Source organism: Eubalaena glacialis, chromosome 2, assembly GCF_028564815.1.
Source record: "Eubalaena glacialis isolate mEubGla1 chromosome 2, mEubGla1.1.hap2.+ XY, whole genome shotgun sequence".
Classification (NCBI taxonomy): domain Eukaryota; kingdom Metazoa; phylum Chordata; class Mammalia; order Artiodactyla; family Balaenidae; genus Eubalaena; species Eubalaena glacialis.
In genome coordinates, this window is record NC_083717.1 from 106,883,912 (window position 1) to 106,910,189 (window position 26,278).

The 26,278-nt window shown below is 40.5% G+C and overlaps 2 protein-coding genes across 3 annotated transcripts in view; one reads left to right on the top strand and one right to left on the bottom strand.

Moving 5' to 3' along the window:
• SPG11 (SPG11 vesicle trafficking associated, spatacsin) overlaps positions 1 to 594 on the top strand; it is a 76,637-nt gene extending 76,043 nt beyond the window's left edge. For both annotated transcript variants that reach the window (XM_061180354.1, XM_061180355.1), the window contains exon 40: positions 1 to 594. In XM_061180354.1, the coding sequence (XP_061036337.1) occupies positions 1 to 181 (181 nt within the window). In that variant the 3' untranslated portion in view covers positions 182 to 594.
• On the bottom strand, positions 526 to 22,497 carry EIF3J (eukaryotic translation initiation factor 3 subunit J). The gene is made up of 8 exons (XM_061180353.1): positions 22,355 to 22,497; positions 22,165 to 22,268; positions 11,946 to 12,003; positions 11,349 to 11,440; positions 7,121 to 7,235; positions 4,429 to 4,590; positions 2,665 to 2,738; positions 526 to 2,317 (listed from the first exon to the last, which is right to left on the bottom strand). Exons 1-8 carry the CDS (start codon positions 22,389 to 22,391, stop codon positions 2,186 to 2,188), a joined length of 774 nt encoding a protein of 257 aa, XP_061036336.1. The 5' UTR covers positions 22,392 to 22,497; the 3' UTR covers positions 526 to 2,185.
• Positions 22,498 to 26,278: the final 3,781 nt, after the last annotated feature.

Below are 26,278 nucleotides of genomic sequence, written 5' to 3' on the forward strand. Positions count from 1 at the left end.
ATGTAAACATCATCAGCCTACTGACTTAGTTGTGAAAAACCTGAAGAAGTTACTCACATATTGTGAAGATGTCTACTTGTATTACAAGCTGGCATATGAACACAAATTTTATGACGTTGTAAATGTGCTTCTGAAGGACCCTCAGACAGGTTGCTGTCTAAAGGACATGCTAGCAGGTTAGCTGGATTCAGATGACATGAGGATGGTTACTGCCAAGAATTCATACATGCCTGTTTTCTTATACTGAAATGAGGTACTGACAGATGTTTGTGGTCAGACTAGAGAAATGCCATGGGGATCTTTGATGTCTGATTGTAAAACCCCAGGACTGACCATACCAGTCCTTTGTGAATAGTGGGTGAAGAAGGAGAATTTTCACAAGGAAATTCCTATTTGAAAATAATTATTCATCTATACCATTTTATATAGATATTGGTATTAAGATCAAAAGCTCCATCTTCCTCAGGATAGCTTCTACTTTAGGAGATGATACAATATTTAGTAAAGAATACCTGTGCCTGCAGATTCCAGTTTCAAAGGAATTTAATATTATTTACACAGTTAAGGAACAGATGATACATTTCCATTTATTAGAAACTGATCTCTATAATAAAATAATTTTAAATTCAGTGTATGTCATTATCACTGCTAAGGAAATCTTAGCCCTTGTCTGCCTTAAAACAATCTTTATTGGCTGTAATTATTGCTGTGTAGTCACTGCTTTCTGTTAATTCCTCAAATCATTTAGATGGTCCTGTCTTCCACTTAGTGGTCTACAGAGCTTTGATTGAGGCTCCTACTTCCGGTGTAAGAGAAATTTAAAATATTTTTTGCTCTGTCCCTACTTTTGATTCTGTGGCAGTTTCAAAAAAAGACTCCAACCACAGATTTGGTTAAATTGCTTAAAAGAAAATATATAATAGAGACGATCACCCTATCTCTGCTTACAGCCACAACCTGAGTTATAAGTTCAATTACTCCAAATAAATAGTTCTTCTAGGTACTTAATTAGGCCTTAGTATCTAAACAACCAAACAATTTCCCCAAATAAATAAGAAAAGGCAGGCAGCTCTATGCCTTTGTTGCTCTAGGGTGACACTATTAAGGACCTCACAAATCATTTTTGTTTTAAAACTACATCTACTCATCAAGCACTTATTAAGCTTTATAAGTATACAGAGAACTGTAGTCCCAAGAGCTTTGTTCTTTACTCTCCAAAAATCTCTCTTGGGAGGTAACACAAAATTTAAGTCCTCACAATAGTGACTTTATTAAATTAGTTGCTTTATAAAACATTGCAGATGTCATAATTGTTAACATAACAATTTACCAAACTGTATAGTTAAGTGGCGCAGTTTGCTGAACACGTTTTATAAAGGAAATGCCAAAACCCTGTTAAAGCTGATCCACTGCAGCCTCAGAGAACAAAGGAGATTTGTTTCTCAGACACTTAGACAAATAAAATAATAGGTAAGGAGTTTCCCTCCCCCATCTGAAGCACTCCATCAGCAGAATAGTCTGATAAATAGAAACTAGACAGTCTATGCATTCAAGAGATTCCACAACTTGGTAATGCAATAATGGAGAGGTTTACCTTCTTCAGCTTCAAAGTTGGAGGGTTTTGGTCATTTAATTTTTAAGTATCAAACTAGTGCTTTTCAGCCGCCGTTCACTCTGAGATAAGCAGTCTTCTTCACAATGTATTTTTAATATCCTCACGCTCAATTTTAAGACAAAGCAACTTTAATACTAGGTGCACACCACATGCCCTTGCAGCAGACTGCTTTTCTTGACAAGTTATGAAGTAGTTCAAGGAGGTATGGTTAAGGCTGTATTACTGAATGGTGCTGGTAAATACTACACAATTTTTTGTCATGTTGCAACCTTTGTTTCCAATTTAGTGACTGCTGCTATGGAATCAGATAGCAACAACAGCATTATTAGGTCTGTTTTTTTAAACTATGATTTAGTAGCAATGGAGGTTCCCAATTTTAACCCCTTGGCAGCAAGATCCAAGTTCCCTCATTTGCACATTAGCACCTAAGTGTCAAGGGGTTAATAACCAGCACAAAAGATACTGCACTTCTGATTGTAGCATTTGGCAGAACTGAAAGGAAAGGAAGTTGTGCTACATGTTGAAGGGATTGTGGGCAACAGAAAGAAGACACCAGGAGAAGATAAAACGTCACATGAAGTCTTCAAAATCTTGTACATATCCTCCATCATAACCACCATAATCTGCCAGATCATCTTTCATGGTAGCCTTTAATCCCCCTCCGGGAACCACACCTTTCTTCTTCTTTTTGGCTTTGCTTTGCTGAAGATAAAAAGAGAATTAATTCATGAGATTTTATCTACTATGGGCATCTTATATGGTACAGCAACCCTCATAGAGTCAACAAAGCTCTGCTTCCAGAAAAACCTTAGTTCTCTAAGGGAGATCCCGCACCTGACCCAGAGAAATTTCTATTATTAATTCAGAAAAACATGGAACATGTCTGTAAACAAAAGGATGGTAATGGCACTCATACTCCTGTTCTATTCCAATATAAATGGTATTGGTGAATTGCTTGACTTCTCAGGCTCCTACTACACTTGTTGAGAATATTATGCCTATACCCCGATCCTTGTGTAATACACATTTCCCACGCAGCTAGCTCTTACCTTTTCTTGCTTCTGTTTTTCACTGCAAAGTACAGTCAATGAATTGGTAATCTTTTTCAAGTCATCAATTTCCACTAAAAAAAAAAAAAATACCAGTAATTTTTAAGCATTTTGGAGAATAAGTAAAAGCAAAATATACATTCTTCCACAGTGTTATGAGAAATCTAATTTGTCCATCATTAACTTCGGTAACTTGGAAAGGCTATTAAGTTCTCCTGTTTAACATAACACAATGGAGAATCATTCAGTCTATGGCTAGGCTCACAGATCAGAACTGTTTAAAGTAAAATGGCAAACTCAGCAACAAAAATTTATAATAAACTGTAATTATAATGACACTGCTCAACCAGAGAGAAACTAGAAATGTCTTTATAGCTCACAGTGCTCCCTACCATTTTTCCTTATCCGGTCTAAATACGCAGAGAATAACCATGACTTATGGAAATAAACATCCTTGATGCTCAGTGAGGAGTATCTGAATGAATATGTAACGACAATTCTTAAACCTACAGATGATAACTCCCCACCCCTTGGGGTCTCCATTTTCTAGCATAGGAACGAGAATGAAAATGGTAGTTATCTCAGAAATCTAAGTGCCCCACCAGGAAATAAGCCCGTTTAGTGGACAACACATCCTTCCATCCTTATAAAAATATAAAGCTGGAAACAGACATGAGTTTTTAGCTACCCAAAAAAGTGTTGTCTCGTTAGAGAGCACCTTCAAAAACAGTAAAAATAGTATATGGAAAATAAAATACCAACTATGGGTATATCACTGATCAAATTCAGAACCTTCAGTTTAGTAATAATTTCCCAAAGAAAACCTAACTTAAAATTCATTGTGTAGGGACTTCCCTAGTGGCGCAGTAGTTAAGAATCTGCCTACCAATGCAGGGGACACAGATTCAAGCCCTGGTCCGGGAAGATCCCACATGCCGTGGAGCAACTGAGCCCATACGCCACAACTACTGAGCCCACGTGCCACAACTACTGAAGCCCGTGCGCCTAAAGCCTGAGCTCCGCAACAAGACAAACCACCACAATGAGAAGCCCGTGCACCGCAAGGAAGAGTAGCCCCCGCTTGAGGCAACTAGAGAAAGCGCGCGTGCAGCAATGAAGACCCAATGCAACCAGATTAATTAATTAAGAAAAAAAAAAAAACTCATTGTGTAGAATTTATTTTTCTCAATCTTAAAAACAGCGAACACTAGCAAAAGCATCCTTCCCACCTTAGTGCTATACCACCCCGGGTTGTCACTCCCATATCCCCTGCCCCTGAAATATATGACTCAGAGCATGAAACCAAACCCATGGACCCAGAGAATGGGTGCCAGCTCTGTTGAGCAACTTGCATCTGGTCATGGGCTTCCTCATTTATAAAATGAACACTCACTCACTGTGGTCTCACTCAGCTCTAAAATTCTGTATGATTTTCCCCAAAAGACACTTCGCTAGCCGCTGCCTCCAATGTATAATTAGATAAAATAAGAAACTAGTGTTTTATTAGCTGTTGTGCCAACAAGCACAGATGTCTCTTTGGGAAGCCACTGTAAAAACACTCAGAAGGCACGCTCAAAAAACAAAAACAAAACCACTCAAACTCAATGTATATCTGCAGAACAACACTCCCAAGCTAACCGCTAAAAAGCAAATCTTAAATATATTAGAGCATCCCCTCCCCTCAAAAGTCAATCTCTATCCTCCTAAGTATGATGTGCCCCTACTTAAATCCATTCACAGAGGCCAGAGATTAGAATTACTTACATGAAATACACACATCTCGAACTAAGGCTTCCAAAAAACTGGCATAATATAGTGATTTTTCATATTGTGTAATTTTATCTTTTAGTAACTTTCCAAACTCTGTGAAGTCATCCCTTGAAGATGGGTTCATAGCATCTATTCCATAAACTGTATTAATAACACCTGTAGGAGAAAGGGGACACAGAAAAAGAAAGATTTTTTTAAAGTTTAGAAACTAATTAGATACCTGAATAACCCTGTTATTTCATTCTAAAACAGAGGTTCTTAACCTGAGTCTACTGAAATCCTTGGACAGAATTCAAATGGTCTGTACATAATTACTGTATCACAGGTTATTTCAATATTTTGATACCTATTTCAATATAACAGGTTTCCTTTGTAAGTAAAATCCTGTGTATTTTATGCATTTAAAAACAGTATATTAAGAAGGGGCCCAAAGGCTTCACCAGACTGCCAAAGGAGTCCCTGGCACAAAAGCGATGCTCTTAAAGCATCTGTCCAAGAACAGCCCACAGAAAAGTTGGGAGAGAAAGAAAAAAGCAAAGCAAACGAAGATGGTTCCTGTGAAACTATCCAGCTAACTACAGAAGCTAAATAAGAGCAAACTATGTGTTAAATCCCAATAGAAAAATTAATCTGGCCTAAAAGGATTCTAGGCGATTAGACACTATGCTTCTGTATACTCCTCAATTATCAAGTAAATTAGTTGTTAACATTGATCCAGTACTTTAGTATGAGAAACACAACATTAAAATCCTATTAACCAAATGATCACTGTATGAATACATATTTTTGCCTTTTAATCTATAATTGGTGTCCCATCTTAGAATTTATTACCACATAAACCCTTCTCTTTAATAAACACATGGGTGGCTTTTACCATGCTACAAAGACAGGATAGTGGCCAAGTGCTCTCTGTAATGAGATGAGTGTGGTTAAGACATGCCAAGCACTCGCCAGTGGAGCATCCATAGCAACTCTTGAGATTGCTAAAGACCCACTGAGAGATAAGGTCATACTTCCAGGGAAAAGGAGAATGATCGCTACAGTCAGCCTGCTTGATCCATTTTAAAGAAGAAGGGTGGGGGGGGGGGAATCAAAATAACTAGATCCTTCTTGGCTCTAGGTTTCATTTAAAAGTTATTTAACTGTTTCAGGACTTCCCTGGTGGCACAGTGGTTGAGACTCTGCACTCCCAATGCAGGGGGCCCGGGTTCAATACCTGGTCAGGGAACTAGATCCCACAGGCATGCCGCAACTAAGAGTTTGCATGCCACAACTAAGGAGCCCGTGTGCCGCAACTATGACCCAGCACAAGCAAATAAATACTGAAAAAAAAAAAAGTTATTTAACTGTTTCAACACAACATTCTACTCTGAAAAGCACTCAATAGACAACGACAAACTTGGTTAAATGAAGTGAGAACTTTAATTATTTCTCTGACCATGTTTCTTACATTACCCTCTGTGCCATGTAACTATCCCCCTGGAACACTCTGAACTTATTATCTATTTACAGAATCCTGAACATATCTTTTATCTTACACACTAACCACAGCTGCAGGCACGGCACACAGAAATGGAAGTCCTCTAAAGATAGGGCATGGTGAAGGCCAAGAAGGGGTACAGAAAGAAAGGACCCTGAGCACAAGAAGGCACAACCAAAGCTGAATGCCCCACTGGGACCAGCATACTATTGTCTAAATCTTATCCAGACATAAGACAACAGGACAGTCCTACAGTCAGTTAAATATTTAAGTCTCAAAGCTACAGACTTCACATTTCACCCAAATTTCATCCAGCTGATACATACATTTAAAGCAGCAGTATACTTTATTTGGGTCCAATGACTTTTTATCTTTTTTTTTTTTAACATCTTTATTGGAGTATAATTGCTTCAAAATGGTGTGCTAGTTTTTGCTCTATAACAAAGTGAATAAGCTATACATACACATATATCCCCATATCTCCTCCCTCTTGCGTCTCCCTCCCACCCTCCCTATCCCACCCCTCTAGGTGGTCACAAAGCACCGAGCTGATCTCCCTGTGCTATGCAGCTGCTTCCCACTAGCTATCTATTTTACATTTGGTAGTGTATACGTGTCCATGCCACTCTCTTACTTCATCCCATCTTACCCTTCCCCCTTCCCGTGTCCTCAAGTCCATTCTCTACGCCTGCGTCTTTATTCCTGTCCTGCCCCTAGGTTCTTCAGAACCATTTTTTTTTTTAGATTCCATATATATGTGTTAGCATACAGTATTTGTTTTTCTCTTTCTGACTTACTTCACTCTGTATGACAGACTCTAGGTCCATCCACCTCACTACAAATAACTCAATTTCGTTTCTTTTTATGGTTCAGTAATATTCCATTGTATATATGTGCCACATCTTCTTTATCCATTCATCTGTCAATGGACACTTAGGTTGCTTCCACAATGACTTTTTATCTTAATCATCTTTTATACAATACTCAAAATAAATTATTCAAAAATCTGAACATGTATCTCACTCTACCTTAAGTAATGAAATCTCAAATATAAACAAAAGAGATTAAAAACTGCTTTCTACTATCTAAATTAGCCAGTATCATGTTTCTTCAAAAAAGGTGTTTTCTGAATTTTCGTAACTAGTAAGACTTCCACAGTATTCACTTGAAACTTCAATACTGCACTGTTATCACACCCCCACTTACCAAAAGTTTCTTTCGCTAATTCGAGGTCTGACTCTTCCTGTAATTTCTTTAGCCGCAGTTTATCTGCTAATTGTTCGTCTGTTGTTAGCACTTTAGATTCTTCAGGTTCTTCTAACTAAAATGAGACAGCAATGAAGTTTTAAAAGGGCTGGGATTATAATGGACTCAGAACATTTCTGTATTGTATGAATTTTTTTTCTAGACACATATAAATAATAGCAAACACTTATAAAGTGTTTACTGTATTTCAGGCATTCTTTTAGATATTCTTATCCCAATTTTACAGGAAAAAAACCTGAGGCACAGAGAGGGTAAGCAACCTGCCCATGGTAACAGAAGGTTAACTCAGGTGGTCATGTGACAGAGTTCAGATTTGAAGACTGGGTTTATTTTATGGTAATTTTTTTAAATTAAGGAATTGAGATTGCAGACAAGTTGAAAATGGCACTCTCACATACTGTGGCTAAGATTGTATATTGAAACAACCTTTCTAGGGTAACTTGGTAATATTTATCAAGTCTTAAAAATATTCTTATATGCTTTAATCAAATAATTCCACTTGTAGGTATTCTTGCAGCTTAAGAAACCAAAGCTGCATACAAATATTTAACCAAAAGGAGGTCAAATGGGGTATTATTCATAATATCAAATAAATTTAGAGGTGACCTAAATGTTCCACAATAGAATGGTTAAATAAAGTATATGGCACATCCATATGACAATACAATGTAGACAGAAAAAAAATTTTTTTCAAAGAATCAGAAAAACATTTCCCCCCTATTTATCTTTTTGTTCCACTTCTCTGAGATGACAGTTAACAGTTTAGTTTATATCCTTTCTATATACTGTGATATAATTTTCTACAACAGATATGTTACTACAAGGGGCTATCTTTGATAATATTTATCAAAGTGGGAAAAAGATGAAGGGAATTTGTGCCATTCATGGTTATCCATGCCTGTGCAGTTCGACGAGTTTGATTCAGAAGTCCACTTCTGAAATAGACCACATTTTATTTCTCATGGAGAAGATGAAACAAGAAAGGTCATGATGCCAAGTTAGGAAATCTCAGAACACTTTCTCGAAAGAAAAAGGGAAATATCTCAATTGCCTTAGTAGACCTGAACATCATTAAGTATTTCCTGCATCAAAATTGAATATATCTTAACTCAATACTTGACCTAAGATAAAATTAATTTACTCAAACTAAGGTTTCTTTATGTTGGAGACTAATATCAAGATACAACAAAATAAGTATAATTCTAACTTCAATGACCAAGAAAGATCAAATCAATACAACTTCTTAGACTGAGCTATAAGAATCCATTGCTTGTTCTGATCATATAAACACACATGTAGGGACTTCCCTGGTGGTGCAGTGGTTAAGAATCCGCCTGCCAGTGCAGGAGACATGGGTTCGATCCCTGGTCTGGCAAGATCCCACATGCTGCACAGCAACTAAGCCCGTGTGCCACAACTACTGAGCCTGCGCTCTAGAGCCCGCGAGCCACAACTACTGAGCCCACGTGCCACAACTACTGAAGCCTGCGTGCCTAGAGACCATGCTCCACAACAAGAGAAGCCACCACAATGAGAAGCTTGCACACTGCAGTGAAGAGTAGCCCCCGCTCGCCGCAACTAGAGAAAGCCCTCACGCAGCAACAAAGACCCAACGCAGCCAATAATTAATTAATTAATTAAAAAACACACATGTAGGTATTTTTAGATATACAAATTGTTAAAAAGAATCTAAAATGTTCCTGACTTGGGGGAAACAGACATTCTCACACACTGTTGGCCATGACAATTTGCTACTAAAAAGGAATTTTAGTAGCTGATTCCAGGCCTAAGGGAGTTTACCAGATAAGCTGGGCATTACATTTTTTTTTTCTTTTAATTTTTATTTATTTTTAGCTGCATTGGGTCTTTGTTGCTGCACGCGGGCTTTCTCTAGTTGCGGTGAGCGGGGGCTACTCTTCGTTGCAGTGCGCGGGCTCTCATTGCGGTGGCTTCTCTTATTGCGGAGCACGGGCTCTACGTGTGCGGGCTTCAGTAGTTGTGGCTTATGGGCTCTAGAGCGCAGGCTCAGTAGTTGTGGCGCATGGGCTTAGTTGCTCTGCAGCATGTGGGATCTTCCCAGACCAGGACTCGAACCCGTGTCCCCTGCACTGGCAGGCGGATTCTTAATCACTGTGCCACCAGGGAAGCCCCAGGCATTACTTATTGTGCCAGAAAACAAGGAACCTTTCAAAGACTAATGGAGTTCTGTCAAAAGGATGAAGATAGGAACAGCTTAGAGGGACCCCTACTGTCCAATGCTGGGACAATTTCAGCATCAAAAATAATCACTGTATCTGAATGAAATGTATAAAAACCTGTAAGTCCATAAATTTACTCAAAAAGAAAAAATTAAAACCCACAAAATTCCTCATTTTTCACCACTTAAAGTTATTACACCCCCTCCTTACTCTGAAAATTGGCAATTAAAAGAAAAGAAGCTTTTACATTTTCTAATACAAACCATATCCAAAGTAACCAAATAGCAAAAAAGAAAAAAAACCAGCCAATAAAAAAATGGAAGAAAAGTCATAGAATGAAAAACCACCATTCTGCAATCCCTTAAGAAATAATTAGGCAATGATCATCAATGACACTAAAACTATTGGGTGACAAGTTGATGTGAAACTGGATTACCTGTAAGAAGAAATATTAATTTTACAGCAGAAGGATCAGACTGTCACCAACTTAACCCAGTAATCAATTTTAGCATCACTAATAATAGGACAGACATTACATGACTCCTGATGTGTGTGATGCAATATGAAGCATACAGCATTACCTCTGAAGTATTCCAACCAAAAATGTTTAATCTGAATCCAATCAAACTTTCAGACTTCACCGCCAAGTTACAGGAAATTGTAACTACAAGGAAGCAATAAGACAAATCTAGAAGGTGGGGTGTTCTACAAGACAACTGCCCTGCTCTCTTCAGTAAGTCAATATCATTTTAAAGAGAAAGACAGACACTCTAGGAGACTTAGGATACATTAACAACAAAGTAAATGCAAGGTCCTTGTCTGAACAAACCATATGTAAAGACATTTTGGGACAATTAAAGAAATGTATATAAACTGAGTATTAGATGATGTTAAAAAATTATTGTTCATTACATTAGGAAAGTAATCGTGAGAAATATTCTTGCTTTTTCAGAGATGTATACTGAAGTATTTAAAGGTAAAATGCATAATATTTGTCATTTGATTATATTTTAGCAAAAAAAGAACAGATGAAGTATGGTAAAATATTAACAACTGTTAAATTTAGGTAATTTGTATGATTATCCATCATGCTATTTGCTTGAAATTTTTCTTAATGAAAAGTCAAGGGAATTCTCTGGTGGTCCAGTGGTTAGGACTGGGCATTTTCACTGCAGGGGCCCAGGTTAAAAATAAAATAAGAAAGCTCGCCATGATCTATGGCAAGATTTCCATGATATATTAAATAAAGCAAGGTGAAAACTATAAAAATTGGGAGGAATATGACTATACAGTTGTATACAAATGTACAAAGTCACCTTGGAGACATCATAAACCAATATTTACTTATGGGATAGAGGGAGAGAAACAGGACAAATGAGTGAAGAGTTGGGAGTGCTTCTTAATACCATTCTGATTTTTGAATCATGTAAATGTGTTTTCTATTCAAAAAGCAAGTAAATTAACACAAAATTCCTGATCTTGCTCCAAATAATCAAGAACAAAAACATTTATACAGCACATGGCAGAGAAATGGACACTTTCTGTATTCACTCAAAATGTACACTGCAAAAAAAAAAAAGACTAATCACAGCTAGAGAGAACTGCAGGCACTGACAAAAATCACTGACTATGGTCACAGCACAGTCATGTTCCCAAATGTCTGTGAAAACTTAAAAAGGCATTCTAATACATAAAGCTTCTGGGTTTGGTTTTCGCAAAAACCACAAATTCAGTTTGTTTGGGATCATCTTATCTGACGGTATCCATTTATAGTCCTTACAAAGCCCTTCAAATGATTAGGTAATATTGCCTATTAAGATACTGCACCGCTACTGACGTGAGAATTCTATATTTTAGAAAATAAATAGTACTTACTATTTATTAGGTAATATTAGGTAATACTGCCTGTTAAGATGCTGCACCACTACTGATGTGAGAATTCTGTATTTTAGAAAATAAATAGTACTTACCCTCTTTTTAATTTCTTCTTGCCTTTTCTTCTGCTGCCGTTCTTTCTCTTTTATCTTCTCTGCTGTTTTTTTCTTTTCTGAAATTTTTACTTCTGAAAGTAATGTTTTAATCACAGTTATCTTGAATACTTTCCAGTTTATGAATGAGACAGACATGATACTTATATACTTCAAGAGACCAAACCTCACCCAGCTCCAATTTCGTATGGTGATTTCCTGGCACATAAGAATAGGAAAGTTCTGGGACTCTTCCTTTCTCCTCTCTAATTTGACCCCTAAGATCCAAACATCTCCCTTCTTATTTCCCTACAGTCCTTTAGGCAGGATTTAGATCATTCAACTATGATGCCTTATCTTTTACTCTCTCCTTTAACAAAAGCACTCAAATAGAAATTTGGCAGGTATCTAATCTGATTATGTTTTGAGGAGAGAGAAGAGATACAGGGAGAAGAGAATGAAGTGGGAATGGAAGGATGTTTGGTTTCTAAAAATAACCAAAATTTCCGATTTTGTAGGCATTTTCTCATTTGTCTTAACATAAGCATCAGATGTTCACTAAGATATAAAACCAAAAATGGAAGAACCCCAATGGCTCACCTGGTTTTACTTCTGCTTCTTCTTTTTTTTCATCATCATCATCATCATCCCAGTTATCCTAAAGAAAAGGACCTCCGTTAATAATTCTTGCATGTTTACTTTTCCATGTGATCTTTATTATCAGCTTGTCTAACTCCACAGAAACAAGTTTGTTGGGGGTTTTTTTGGTGTTGCATTAAATTTATAAATTAATTTTGGGAGAACTGACATCTTATAATGTTGAACTGCCCTAGCCAAGAAAAAGGGCTATCTTTCCATCTGTTCAAGGCTACCTCTGTATCTTTCAAGGAGTGTTTTAAAGTTTCTCTTAGAGGTTTTGCGCATTTCTCTTTAGGTTTATTCCTAAGTATTTCATCATCTCTGTTGCCATTGTAAATAGGTTTTTTTTTTCCTTTTATGTCCTCTAACCAGTTACTATTTTAGTATAGAAAACCTATTGGTTTTTGTATGTTAATTTTATATCTTGCTACCTTACTAAATTCATTTCACTTAAGTTAGTTCCATCATTGATTCTCTAGGGTTTTCCCAGGTATACTACCATATCATCTGCAAACAAGAGATAGCTTTATTCCTTCTTTACCAATTCGTGTGCCTCCACAATTGATTTCTCTAACTGCACTGGCAAAACCTCTAGTACAGTGTGAATGAACAGTGGCAGAGAAAATGGGCATCATTGCTTTGTTCTTCTCTTAATGGAAATGCCTCTAGTGTTTTCCCCATTAAGTGCTATGTACCCCACCACATTTATGCAGTAAAATTTAATCTTTTCTTTTATTCCCTCTGGATTCCAAGTCAATTAGAAAGTCTTTTTTTTTTTTAATTTATTTATTTTATTTATTTATTTTTGGCTGTGTTAGGTCTTCGTTGCTGCACGCGGGCTTTCTCTAGTTGCGGCGAGCGGGGGCTAGTCTACGTTGAGGTATGCAGGCTTCTCACTGCGGTGGCTTGTCTTGTTGCGGAGCACGGGCTCTAGCCGCGCGAGCTTCAGTAGTTGTGGCTCGCGGGCTCTAGAGCGCAGGCTCAGTAGTTGTGGCGCACAGCCTTAGTTGCTCCGCGGCATGTGGGATCTTCCCGGACCAGGGCTCGAACCTGTGTCCCCTGCATTGGCAGGTGGATTCTTAACCACTACGCCACCAGGGAAGCCCAGAAAGTCTTTTCTTAAAGCAAGGAATTTTCTCCTAGAACATGTATGCTTTCATTGTTTTTTCATTTAGATCTCTGATCCACTAGAGGTTTTTCTTTTGTATGGTGTCAAGTATGGATCTAATTTTATCTTTTTCCAAATGGTTACCCACTGTCACAGCACCATCTATTGAAAAGTCCACCTTTCCAATATTTTCTAACTATAAATGGAGTATAATCTCTAAAAATTGTGAACCACTATGTTGTACACCTGAAACTTATAATATTGTAAATCAGCTATATCTCAATTTTAAAAAAAGTCCATCTTTGCCCTGTGATTTACCATATACTAAATTTTCTTAGGTACCTGGTCTATTTCTGTTTTCTATTCTATCCCACTGGTCTGTTGTCTCTTCACGTACCAGTACCTACTGTTTTGATTAGAGGCTTTATCGTATGTAAGCTGGGGCTAGTCACCCCTTGCAGGTTTTCAGGTTTTTTTTTACTGTTTTCCTGGCCATTCTTGCACATTTGTTTTTCCATATGAACTCTTATATCAACTTGTCTAACTCCACAAAAAAGCTTCTCCATTAACAATTAAAACACAAGACAACCAAGCCAAAACTAACAGCCTCTCTTAAATAATTCACAGTTGTTTTAAATGAAAAATTGAGCAGTCTTTATACTTCTTACTTCCCCAAATGTAAAAGCATCCAACATTCTAGCTAATGGCTTGATTATTTCAAGCAATATTCCATACAACACAACCCTGGTTAATGAATTAAATCTTTATAAAAATTTAAGCCCAACACTATAAATCAACTATATTTCAATTTTAAAAAATTAAATTAAAAAAAAAGTTAATCCCAGTATTAGAAAAGTCAAGAGCTGATCAACAGCTTCATGGAACCCACTCCCTAAATTGGGTGGGGCACTTTAAGGTGGTTCTATACTGTCTTTTCTATGCCCAGCACAGTCACTGGGCTAAATATAAACCAATTATCAAACAATCTTCTAAAGGCTCCACAGAAGTTAGAAGGTTTAAGTTTAATAGAGAAAGACACAGCCCTGTGTTTAAATAGGCTTTAATCTATAGGTAGCCTGACCACTGTCTCAACAACCGCCAGGCACACCAGGACACGTCACTGGAAGCTGAGCCACAGCATGGCAGGTGCAAAGCAGGAGGCCCTGACGCTACTGGAAGAGGCAGAGGCTGACTAATGTGCCATAACTATGACATCAAGCTTCTGGTTTTTAACAAGACAGGTCATAAATCTGAATCAGTCTAGGTATATAAACTAACCAAGCCTTGATTCTTAATAAAAATCTGTAAATCCAAAGAAATAAAAAATCCTGATTAAGGCTGCCATGGGGTCTGCAAGCAGTGGGAAGAACTTTGTACAAAAGCATTTTTATAACTTTACCTTCGCAATTTAACCCTTAGTTCATAGTTAACAAAAAGAATGAAAGCAAACCAGCTAGTCATCGTTTGAACATCTAAGACACTAGATTAGAAATTAGACAGCAAATGTTTATATTACCCTGCTGGTTTGCTTAAGTGCTTGTATCAATACACCATAGTACAAAAGGAACCAGAGAGCTAAATATAAAAGTTAACTACTACCAGGAGTTTTTTGTCATTTTAATCTTCACAGAACACAGGAAAGCTGGGTCTGTGAGTGATGTGCTGCTTAGATGGTGCTTCAGATAAAAGGACCATCTGCTTACTTCCAGGGGATGTTTATTTATAACTCCCTACTAATAACAGTGATGATGATAATAATAACAATAGACAGCATTTACTGAGGGCTTACTTTGCACCAAGCACTGTGCAACGTACTTTATGTTTTATTTTTACTTTTTAAATTTTGGCTGCACAGAGAGGCTTGTGGGATTTTAGTTCCCCAGCCAGGGATTGAACCTGGGCCCTTGGCAGTGAGAGCACGGAGTCCTAACCATTGGAAAGCCAGGGAATTCCCCAAAGGACTTTACATATAGTAACAGTTAACCCTCACAAAAGTTCTGTAAGTAAAGTGGTGTTATCCCTACTTTACATATAAGTACACTAAGGCCCAGAGATAGCTGTCCCACAATCTGAATGGAAAAAATAATGAAGGAACCTGTTTTGAACAGGCCAAAGTTCCTTTAAAGCGTCATATTAAACATGACTTCTTAACTGAGTGCTGAAGTATAAAATAAATGTCTGGGAACTAGGTCCCTCCACACCAAAATTTGTTCTTTCAATTAGTTCTGGAATGAGGTCCCCTGGAATTTCAAGGAACCCCATATCAAAGAGAAGGGTTACAGTACATACTAAGATATGCCCAGCTACAACTATGTCAATTATTCATCTCAAATTGCCTGCGCTAGATTTCCACTAATTTTAACAAATGAGTCTAGCAGCCTCTGGTACTAGGAGGCCAAGAAGGGAGAGGTATAGCTGAAAATGAGCAGCTCCATCCCAGTAACTCCAACATAGAGAAACAGCACAACAGAGTAACATTTCTGTTCAATGCTGATGTGCCTCAGTTCCCTTTACCAGTAAAACACCACCCCACCCATATCACTGCTCCTTCAGTATCTCATTAGCACTAACTCTATGCCCCACCCCTACCCCGCCCTGGTTTCCCTATCAAAGAATAAACCTTATTCCAGACAGTCATTACATTGTCCCATCAGTGCAAGCATAACAAGGCTACCTAGAATTCCACCACAGAATGGATTTTAGTAGCAAAAACAGTGGTTCCTATCAATAAGTCCTGGAAACAGCCATGACATCTGCTCCTCAGTTCATAAAAGGACCATGAAAGGCACCCTCACCCCAGACTGCTTGAAACAGTAATAACTGCCCTGAAGTTATTCCTATACTGAGGACAAGTTCCTAAAGAAGGAGCATAGTGATGTCAGCAAAAAGAGACTGGCCATACTTCCAAATAGATGCAATCCCAAAAGCAGAAGGCCAGGTAGCTTTCCCCCAGAACTTAGAGTTTTTGCATCCTTAGTTATAAAAGTAAATGTATAAAAGTAGACGAATGTCTACATCTGCCCAATTTTCCATAAACATCAGGACTTTGTAAATGCTGACAATAAATTCAGATAAAATGTAAGAAGGGTTCCAAGAGAAACACCTAAAATGAACACTTAAAATAGGGAGTTAAGTCTATAATTTAGTAAGCCCTACATAGTTGTTTTTGGTTCAAAAGATTACCTATAAATATCCAGTTACATTCTTTACCCAATTATCATTGGTAGCCAATAACTCTTCCAACTATAATATCCAATCTATCTCCAAAAGTATTAACCAGGCTGCTCTCCTAAAGTGGCCAGCTTCCTTAGAAGAAAGGCTGTTGATAAACTACTCGCTTAATCTATACTCATGTTCTACAGACACACACCCAGCATCATTTGAGCCACTTCTCTGAGAGATGGCTGCTTTTCAAGTTTAAAACCTGCTTCCCAATCAAATATGACTAAGAATTGAAAACATAACATAAAAAATTTAAACCCTGCTTTCTTTTTATTCTTAATAATGCAGCCAGTAGTTGGCCAGTCTGTCATTTTTATAATGTACAACTACAGAATGTCACATGCAATGAGAGAACACATTTAGGGTTGAAAATGTTTTCCAACTTAAGCAAGATATATTTATAGATCGTCAAATAGAAGTAGCTTCAAATGAGCAGTAAATTTCTTCTGTCCCATAGCAATAGCCCATTAACTAACATATACTCCTCCCCCTTTCTTCTTTAGTTTGGTTTAGATAAAGCATAATCTCTTGCAGTAAGAGTCATTTACTGGTGTTCTGTAAGCTGTACCAACCTGCTCTGAGAAGCCTCAGAACTCTGTAGTGAGCTCCTGCCATGGCTAGACCTGCCAGGAAAGTTTAGTTTTTAAAAAAAGCCCAAATATTCTTTCATCACCTCAAAACTATGATGGTCTCTGGAAGCCAAGGTACCTGCCTCAATAAATTCTACTTCACTTAATTCAATTCATTAAGTTTTTAACACCCTACTATGGCTCAGCACTCTGCTAAATTCCATCTGAATGCCGACCTGTCTCATATTTGGAACTGTTATCAATTCTACTTTAAATTCCTGGCTAAGCTAGATCAAGAACAAGACACTGAACTCTAAACAAGTGGCTTATTTATTTTCAATGGTCCAGCATGACAAACATATTAGGTAAACATTTTTCAGTATTTTTTTTCCTGCCTTTTAAATTCTTAAGATGTCATTTATTGTGTTTTTCTTTAAAAAAGGAAAAAACAAAAACAAAACAAAAAAGGTAAAAGGAGATTCAAATTGCAAAACAAAGGAGAATACAGAGGCACAAGTGGAGGAGGAGTTTACTCGACAGAAACAAGGTAGCCGAGTTTAATTATGGCGAACTGGGTAGGGGGCCCGGAGGGGGTAATGGATGCCTTATTGTAAAAATAACCGTCCTAACTAAACATGCTTCCTAACTAAAAACTTACTAGTTTATTAAAAAAACTGTCAGGGTATTGAAATGATATAATTGGTATTTTCTTCAAAATAATCTGGTTGGGGGAGGACAGCAGTAAGTGGGGATACAGAAGATAAAAGACTGGTCATGGTTTCTTAAAATTTTATTTTTCTTTATTTTTTGGCTGTGTCGGGTCTTAGTTGTGGCACGCAGGCTTCTCTCTAGCTGTGGTGTGCAGGTTCTCTCTCTAGTTGTGGCGCGTAGGCTCCAGAGTAGGTGGGCTCTGTAATTTGCAGCACATGGGCTCTCTAGTTGAGGCGTGTGGGCTCAGTAGTTGTGGCACGCAGTCTTAGTTGCCCCGTGGCATGTGGGATGTTAGTGCTCTGACCAGGGATCGAACCTGCGTCCCCTGCATTGGAAGGCAGATTCTCTACCACTGGACCACCAGGGAAGTCCCTGGTCACGGGTTTATTAAACTTTTCTTTCCACTTCTGTATGTGTTTAGAACTTCTCATAAGTTACACACACACACACTTCCAGATACCCATTTCCTAGCAAAATGCCACCTTCTGAGAACTTCCCAGCAATCTCCAATTTCTTTGAAATACAGATCCCCTACTTCAGAAGTAATGTTTCCAACGCTTAAAAATGTCCTTACTCTGGTAGATTTAAACTATTAACCAGGATAGGATCCTAACAGACAGTTGAATGGGCATGATAAGGCAGGCAGTTTTCAACTAAGTCAGCTCTCTAGGATCTTTTAAAGAAATTCTGTAATAACATTACAGAAGCAAATGTCTGAGATGCTTGATCACAGCCAGAAGTTTTCTCAAAACAAACTCTACACCCTTTGAATAAATCTAGCTTCTAATCTGTTTTACTGAAATGATGGGATACTAGTAAAATGGAGTAAAAGTTGTACTGTTCCAGCTTGCAGTGGGTAGGTACTCACTGCCTTCTTTCTTTTTTTCTATGTATCTATTTGGCTGCGTTGGGTCTTCGCTACTGCGCACGGCTTTTCTCTAGTTGTGGCAAGCGGGGGCTACTCTTTGTTGCAGTGCACGGGCTCTAGGCGCACAGGCTTCAGTAGTTGTGGCACGTGGGCTCTAGAGAGCAGGCTCAGTAGTTGTGGCACACGAGCTTAGTTGCTCCGCAGCATGTGGGATCTTCCCGGACCAGGATCGAACCCGTGTCCCCTGCACTGGCAGGCGGACTCTTAACCACTGCACCACCAGGGAAGTCTGTGCCTTCTTAATCAACACAGCCTACACATCATTCCAGCAATGGGGAAGGAGTCCAGAGATATATGCCAAGCAAACAATTCCTCCCACTGCCTCTGCATAACATCAGGATAGTACAGAAAGGGAATATAAAGCTAATGTGACATGAAAGTACGCTCCCTAGTTCTCACCTTTTCACTGGGAAGAAGAATAGACTCCCCCCCCCGCCATGAATATTAAAAATTCTACAGTTTCACCTAAATGCACTGCCACTTTCAGATAGCTATTTGAAAAGTCAAGGGCAGCAAAATGCTATATCTACTGAAAGACAGTAAACTACTGAAGCAAGTTACTGTAACGAAGACCTCAGTTTTCCTTTCATTTCTCAGGGCACTACAAATGACATTAAACCTATACTCTTAAAGGTTAAACACTAGATGCTGACATAAACTGAAGAACTTACTGTTTCTACATACCTTACTTTTGAAGGACTTTTCAAAAATTCACATACTGTATTATTTAAGGACTACGATTATTCGATCTCATGGAAACTAAACCTTGTTAGCATCTCCTTACAAAAGGATTAAACGCTAAAACATTAGAAATCAGAAATTTGGTATTATAGGTATCCCTCACTTTTTAAAGTTCACTTTATGCCACTTCGCTTTTTCGAATGACCTTCATTAATAACTGTGCTCGCTAAGTAAAAGAAATCCAAAGAGGATTTTCGCTTTTATTACAAGTGAAAATAGCATTTGTTTTTGCACTGAGCCATTATAGAGGCAGCGTGCACCCAAGCAGCAAGAGTGGCACCGCCAAGGCCAAGCTCCTTCTCCACCAAGCTGCTCAGCATCTCAGCATCAAGCTACCATAGCTTTGAACTGTGTCTGCGAGCATCTGTGCTTTACCTCGATTCATCTTGTGCATTTGTTAGCAAGATGTGTCCTAAGGCAATTGCTTCTTTCAGCTTAGGGAAGGTTTCATAGGAATGCTCTACTTTCGGATAGCAGGGAAAACCTGTACTCACTACCATTCAAGGTGACAAATTTCAACTCTAGATTGGTAACCTCTGAGCAAGCAAAAACTTGCTTGATAACCATGGTCATTCAGTTCAAAACAAAAAATTCATAGTAAACAGCCACCGTGAAGAGAACTTACTCCTACTGAGCTTAAGAAAGCACAAAAAAATGTGGCACAAAAATAACCCCAGCTACTCGATCTAAACAGCCTAAAGATATTTTCCATTAGCCAGAAAAATATTCTCTCTTGCAGAGAGAGAGAATTAACATTTACTGAGTGCCTACCAAGTGCCAGGTAACTCTGCTTAATGCCTGACATATTATCTCATTTAAAGTGCAAAATAATCCTCTGAGGTAGCTTCTGTAATGACAAGATTGGGAAATGGAAGAGAAAAAAAAAAAAGGATTAAAAAACTGGTTCATGACCACAAACAGAAAATGTCAAGGCAAAAATATAGATCCAGGTCTGTCTATTCCAAACTACTAGGAATCAAACTACTCCATGAACACCTTATCTTGGAAATCTTGGAGAAACTCAACAGAAATAAACCAGCATTTCAACATGGAAATAAAATGGACAAGTTCAGCTTTCTACTCCAATATCAACTTCAAAGTTTATGTAAAAGAAATAAGCTACTTGTATAAAAGAAAGAAATTCCGCACTAAAAGAGTGCAAAGAGGCGAGATGACCTTTAGGGTACATAAGATTTACCTTTTTGTAAATAAGATTTACAACTTATAAATCTCCAAAATTAGTTCCAAGTGGTAAGAATTATATTTATCAGGATTGACACCATTTAGATACAATAGTTTCAGTCAGGCTTCTTCATGATATCAGTCTAGACTACTTCATTCAAACTTCATTTTCTGGTAATTCTTTTCTGATTTCTCTAGTCGTTTCTTCTCACTTATTCCCAATTTTCATAACAGATGTCTTAACTCCTACATCCACTCTGCACAGAAAAAGTGAAAGGACAAATCTGAACTAAAGGCTCAAAACAGAAAATCTGCTACAATGTAGGGAGGTAACTAATATCTTGCAATGAGGCTGATAACACAATCCATTCCCATGTCTATACAACATTTAAATGAAGCATTTAAGTATCTTCACAATAGTATTGCTCATTTATTAACCCCAAGATTTGCAAAGCTCAGGTCATCCCTGAACCTCAGGCTGTTCAATGAATTGGACATCCACCTCATCAGACTCAGGTAAAATGGGTAAAATGTAACAAAAGCAGTATTAACACAAAATTCAGAGTCATGACCTAGCTTAAATTTTTTTCAACCCAAGCAGAAGGATGTGTAGGGTTGTTAGCATGAGCTGAAGGGTAGAAGTTAGAAGAGTAAAACATTCACTAAATGAATCGAAACCATAAAAAACCATTTTCCAACTCATACTAAACTTTATCTTCACAAAAATAAAAAGATTTTGAGAAGTTTGTTAATAAGAGTCTTAACATTCTGTGCTTGAGACTTTTGTAGCTACCTGAAAAACAAAAACGAATGCAGTAGTCATAATGTCATCTGAAGCTGCATCTGAAGCCCCCAGGAGTTCTCAAAAACAAACGAAGACGGTAAATCAGGTTCAAATCTACAAGGCATAGGAAAAACAAACAACCACCAAAAAAACACAAAACACTGACTCCCTCGTCTTCTCCAACCACCAAATCTTCACTATTCCCTTACGCGTTCGTGTGTAGATGAATAATAGGTCGCTGTGTGGACTACCCAGGTTTCTCATCACTAATTGCTAGCTATCTCAGTACTCAGTTCATCCTTTTACCACAGGATGCGAGAAGGGAGGCTAAAAATTATTGCACTTGTGTGGGGAAAAAAAAAAAAGTGGCTGAAATTAAACCACAATATTTCACTCATCTAACACCTCGAACAAACTCTACAAATGGGCCTTCGGGGATATAAATGAGTTATTGGCCCCGGGGAGACCTGAGCTTGAAAGGGCAGGTGGGTTGCAAGACTTTCCATATGGGATAAGCCAGGGGCTCCATTCTCAGCTTCCCCGTCTCATCCCCGCGAGCAACTCCGGACCGCGAAGTTTGCACGTGGGCCGGTCCAGCCCCTGCTGTCACCTCCCGTCCCCAGTTGGCGGGTGGGTTCCAGGCCGGAGCGCAGACCTTCAAAGAAGGGCTGGGCCCAGGACTAAGGCTAGGGCTGGGGCCGGCGACTCGCCATGGAAGTTCAACAGACCACGCTGCCCGCCTCCGGCCCATATGGCCGGCGAAAGGAGGGGAACAGGGCACCGCCAGGCCCTACGCTCCCGCCTAGACCCACGGCCCGCAGGCCCGGGCGGCGCCCCTGGGCCCACAGTCCGTCCGCCCGCCCGTCGGCGGGCAACTCTGCCCGCGACGGCGCCTGCCCGCTCCAACATTGCTCGGAGCCCCGGCCCGCACCCACCTTGACGTCCTCGTCCTCGTCCTCGCCTTCCCAGCGGTCCCCGCCGGCGGTGCCGCCGCCCCCCACCTTCCGCACCGGGTCTTCCACGGAGAACGTGTCCGCGTCTACGGAAGAAAGCGAGCCACGTTAATGCCTGCCTGGGCGTGGGGCCAGCGCCGGCCCGGGCCCTGCCCCCGGAACTTCTCCTCACCCCAGGAGTCGGAGTCCCCCGCCGCTGCCGCCGCCATCTCGAGCCGGGTGTAAGCGTGTGCGAGTAGAGAGCGAGCAAAGAGTTAGCGCGGCGGAGGTGACTCACTGGATCTGCTCTCGTTGGCCGGCGCAGGGCACACTGGGACCTTGGCTGACTGAACGCCAGGGCCCAGGCCCCGCCCCTTCTGGCGGCTGCTGCGGCGACGTGCGCGCGGGCCGGAAGGGGGCGCGGAATGCGGCGGGCGAGGCGGAGCGTCCTGTACTCCACGCCCCGGGGAGGTCCTGTGGGCTAGTGGGGTGGGGAGAGAGGAAGCGGCAGAGGGAAGGCACCCAATCCTGGGCCCTGGGAAGGAAATGTAAGTGCGGGGAAGTTAGCAGGGCGGTACCTTGCCTGGCGCTGGGCTCTCGCCTGCCCTCTCCACCCCTCCCCTGCCAACCCCATCCGCGCCCCAACCAGTCGGATGCGCCCTTCCTCTGGTCACACGGATCGCCACTCGCTGCCGCTGGCTGATACCTAGGAGACCCACAGCCTCTCCACGCCGCACTCAGAAGCGGGCTCTGAACTCCACGCCCACCTGTGGGGGCGGTGGATTGGCCTCCCAGATCCCTGGAGGGCGCGGTTGCGCTGGGCGAGGTGGGGTCCCTCTGGAAGCCGGGGTACGCAGGGCTCCCGGGAAGAAGCGAGCGGAGAGGGCTGAGCTCCTGGCAGCCTTCCCAGCCAGGGTGCTCAGAGTCAGCTCCTGGCACACTTGCCTCCAGTTCGTCACGAAGGGATCGAAGGCAGCCCCCAGTGCTCAAGGATTTTCCCTTCCTTTGAGCTCCTTGACGCCAATACATGATTCATTCTTTCGCAGAATAATTTCGGAACTCGGTCTGCGCTAAGCATAAACTCTAGCCTTGCCCTAAAGGAGGGCACAATCAAGTAGCAAAAATAGACATGTAAACAAATTTCGACGCAGTGCGATGACCGCAACAAAAAGAAGCATTGCGAGGTTAAATGTAAAAGGGTAACATTAACCGCGGGGGGCGGGCGGGGAGCTGTAGGCTACATGAAAGGCTTCGGGAGGGTAAGCACTGCAGTAACGAGTTTTAAAGACCGAGTGAAATTTGCTCCAGTGCATTTCCAGTAGAAAGATTGCATGTGATCCCTGATCTGACTGAATGGCGCAATTGGAGATAAGCTGAACAGGTAAACTGATCGTAATAAAGGGTTTAAGATGGGTTAACCGTCACTCTGTCCTTTGGGCCATTGGGCTCCACTGCAGGATTTTCAGAGGCGTGCAGTTTCAGATATTTTTATTTTGTTTTTGTTGTTTTCTTAATTTATTTTTGAATATGTAACACGTACTTGGTACAACGTTCAGGTTATAAAAGGGTATACACAGTGATCAGCCATTCTATTTTTTCTGGTGGCAACTATTGTTTCCCACTTCTTGTGTACCTTTTCAGAGTCTACAAATAGTACACATTTTATAAAAGATGGTCTTCCAAAAGATATCCTACAGCCCACTTACTCAAAGTTTGCTCCTGATCAGCAACACCTGGGAGCTTGTCAGAAATGTAGAATCTCAGACCCCATCCCAGAATCAGAATCTGCCTTTTAACAAGATCCTCAGATGATTGTATGTTAAAGTGTGAGAGGCAATGCTATACAGCCATCCATTTATAAAGAGGGATTGGAAGGAGGCAAGACAGAAGGCAAGGAAAGACTAGAACGTAAGGTCCCTAGGGCACAATCTGTCTTTTATTAACAGTTATATCTCCAGCATTTGGCACAGTATCTAATACATAAGTAAATATTTTATGAATTAATAGAGAAGAACACCATCCTAAAGCAAGGCAGTGGCAAAAGAGGAAGGAACCAATCAGAGAAATAGTTAAGGGTCAGAATCAACAGAATTTAGTGACTGTGATGATTAATTTTATGTGTCATCTTGGCTAGGCCATGGTACCCAGTTTTTGGTTAATCACTAGTCTAGTTGTTGCTGTGAATGTATTTTTTGTTTATGATTAACCTTTAAGACACAGATTTTGAGTAAAACAGATTACCCTCCATAATGTGGATGGGTCTTATCCAATGAATTGAAGGCATTAAGAAAACACACCGAGGGCTTCCCTTGTGGCGCAGTGGTTAAGAATCCGCCTGCCAATGCAGGGGACACGGGTTCGAGCCCTGGTCCGGGAAGATCCCACATGCCGTGGAGCAACTAAGCCCGTATGCCACAACACCTGAGCCCGTGTGCCACAACTACTGAAGCCTGCATGCCTAGAGCCCGTGCTCCGCAACAAGAGAAGCCACCGCAATGAGAAGCCCGCACACCGCAGCGAAGAGTAGCCCCCGCTCGCCGCAACCAGAGAAAGCCCACACGCAGCAATGAAGACCCAACACGGCCAAAAATAAATAAATAAATTAATTAATTTAAAAGAAAAGAAAACACACTGAGGGACTTCCCTGGTGGCACCGTGGTTGGGAATCCGCCTGCCAATGCAGGAGACACGGGTTCGAGCCCTGGTCCGGGAAGATCCCACATGCCGCGGAGCAACTAAGCCCAATGCACCACAACTACTGAGCCTGTGCTCTAGAGCCTGTGAGCCACAGCTGCTGAGCCTGTGAGCCACAGCTGCTGAGCCGTGTGCCACAACTGCTGAAGCCCCTGCACCTAGAGCCCGCGCTCCGCAACAAGAGAAGCCACCACAATGAGAAGCCCATGCACCGCAATGAAGAGTAGCCCCCGCTCTCCACAACTAGAGAAAGCCCATGCCCAGCAACAAAAACCAAAAACTTAATTAATTAATTAATTATTTTAAAAAAGGAAAGAAAACACACTGAGGAAAAAGGGATTCTGCCTACAGACTGCCTTTGGACTCTGCAGCATCAGCTCTTCCGTGGGTCTCCAGCCTGCTGACCTGCCCTGCAGATTTGAGACTTGCCAGCTCCCACAATTACGTGAGCCAATTTCTTTCTTTTCTTTCTTTCTTCTTTCTTTCTTTCTTTCTTTCTTTCTTTCTTTCTTTTGCTGCGCTGCACAGCTTGTGGGATCTTAGTTCCTCAACCAAGGATTGAACCCGGGCCCTCAGCAGTGAAAGTGCCAAGTCCTAACCATTGGACAGCCAGGGAATTCCCTGTGAGCCATTTCTTAAAATAAATCTTTCTCTCTATATATATACATGCTACTGGTTCTGTTTCTCTGAATAACCCTGACTAACACAGTGACTGACTGGATATGGAGGAGGAGGGGAAGGGAGCAGTAGAGGATAATGCCTTTGGAGATTGAGTGGAAGTAACACCCATCTATAGGTGCTCAAGTCAAAAACCTGGGAGCTATCCTTGCTTTCTTCCTCTCACTTACCCCTTAAATTCAGTCCATCACCAAGGTCTGTGAATTACTTCCAATATTAATCTCGAATCCATGTCTCTTGCTACCACCTTAATCCAAGCTTTCTCTAGGCTGTTCTACTATAATATGCTTTCAATTGGTTTTCCTTCTTCTACTCTTCCCTCTCCACAGTCCATTTACTACACACCAGGCAGTTTATTTTAAAAATGTAAATTAGATCATCACACCCCTTCCTCCTAGTTGAAATCCCTTTAGTGGCTTCTTGGTGTTTGTTTGTTTGTTTGTTTTGGATTTAAATTCAACTCCTTATGGGCCTACAAGGCTCTGCGTAATCTGACTCCTACCTCCCACCAACCCCCTTATGATGCCATTCCCTCTCATTAACATCATTGTTACTGGCCCTCTGAGGCTACTAAGCCTTTTCCTATTTTTGGACTTTGTGCTTGCTATTCTTTCTGTCTACAGTGCTCTTTCCACACCTTTACATTGTTGGCTTTTCTTCCTCCAAAATTCAGATGTTACCTTTGTAGAAAGTTCTTCCCTGATCTCCCTCCAGCAAGGGGCCTCGCCCAGTTACTCATCTTGTC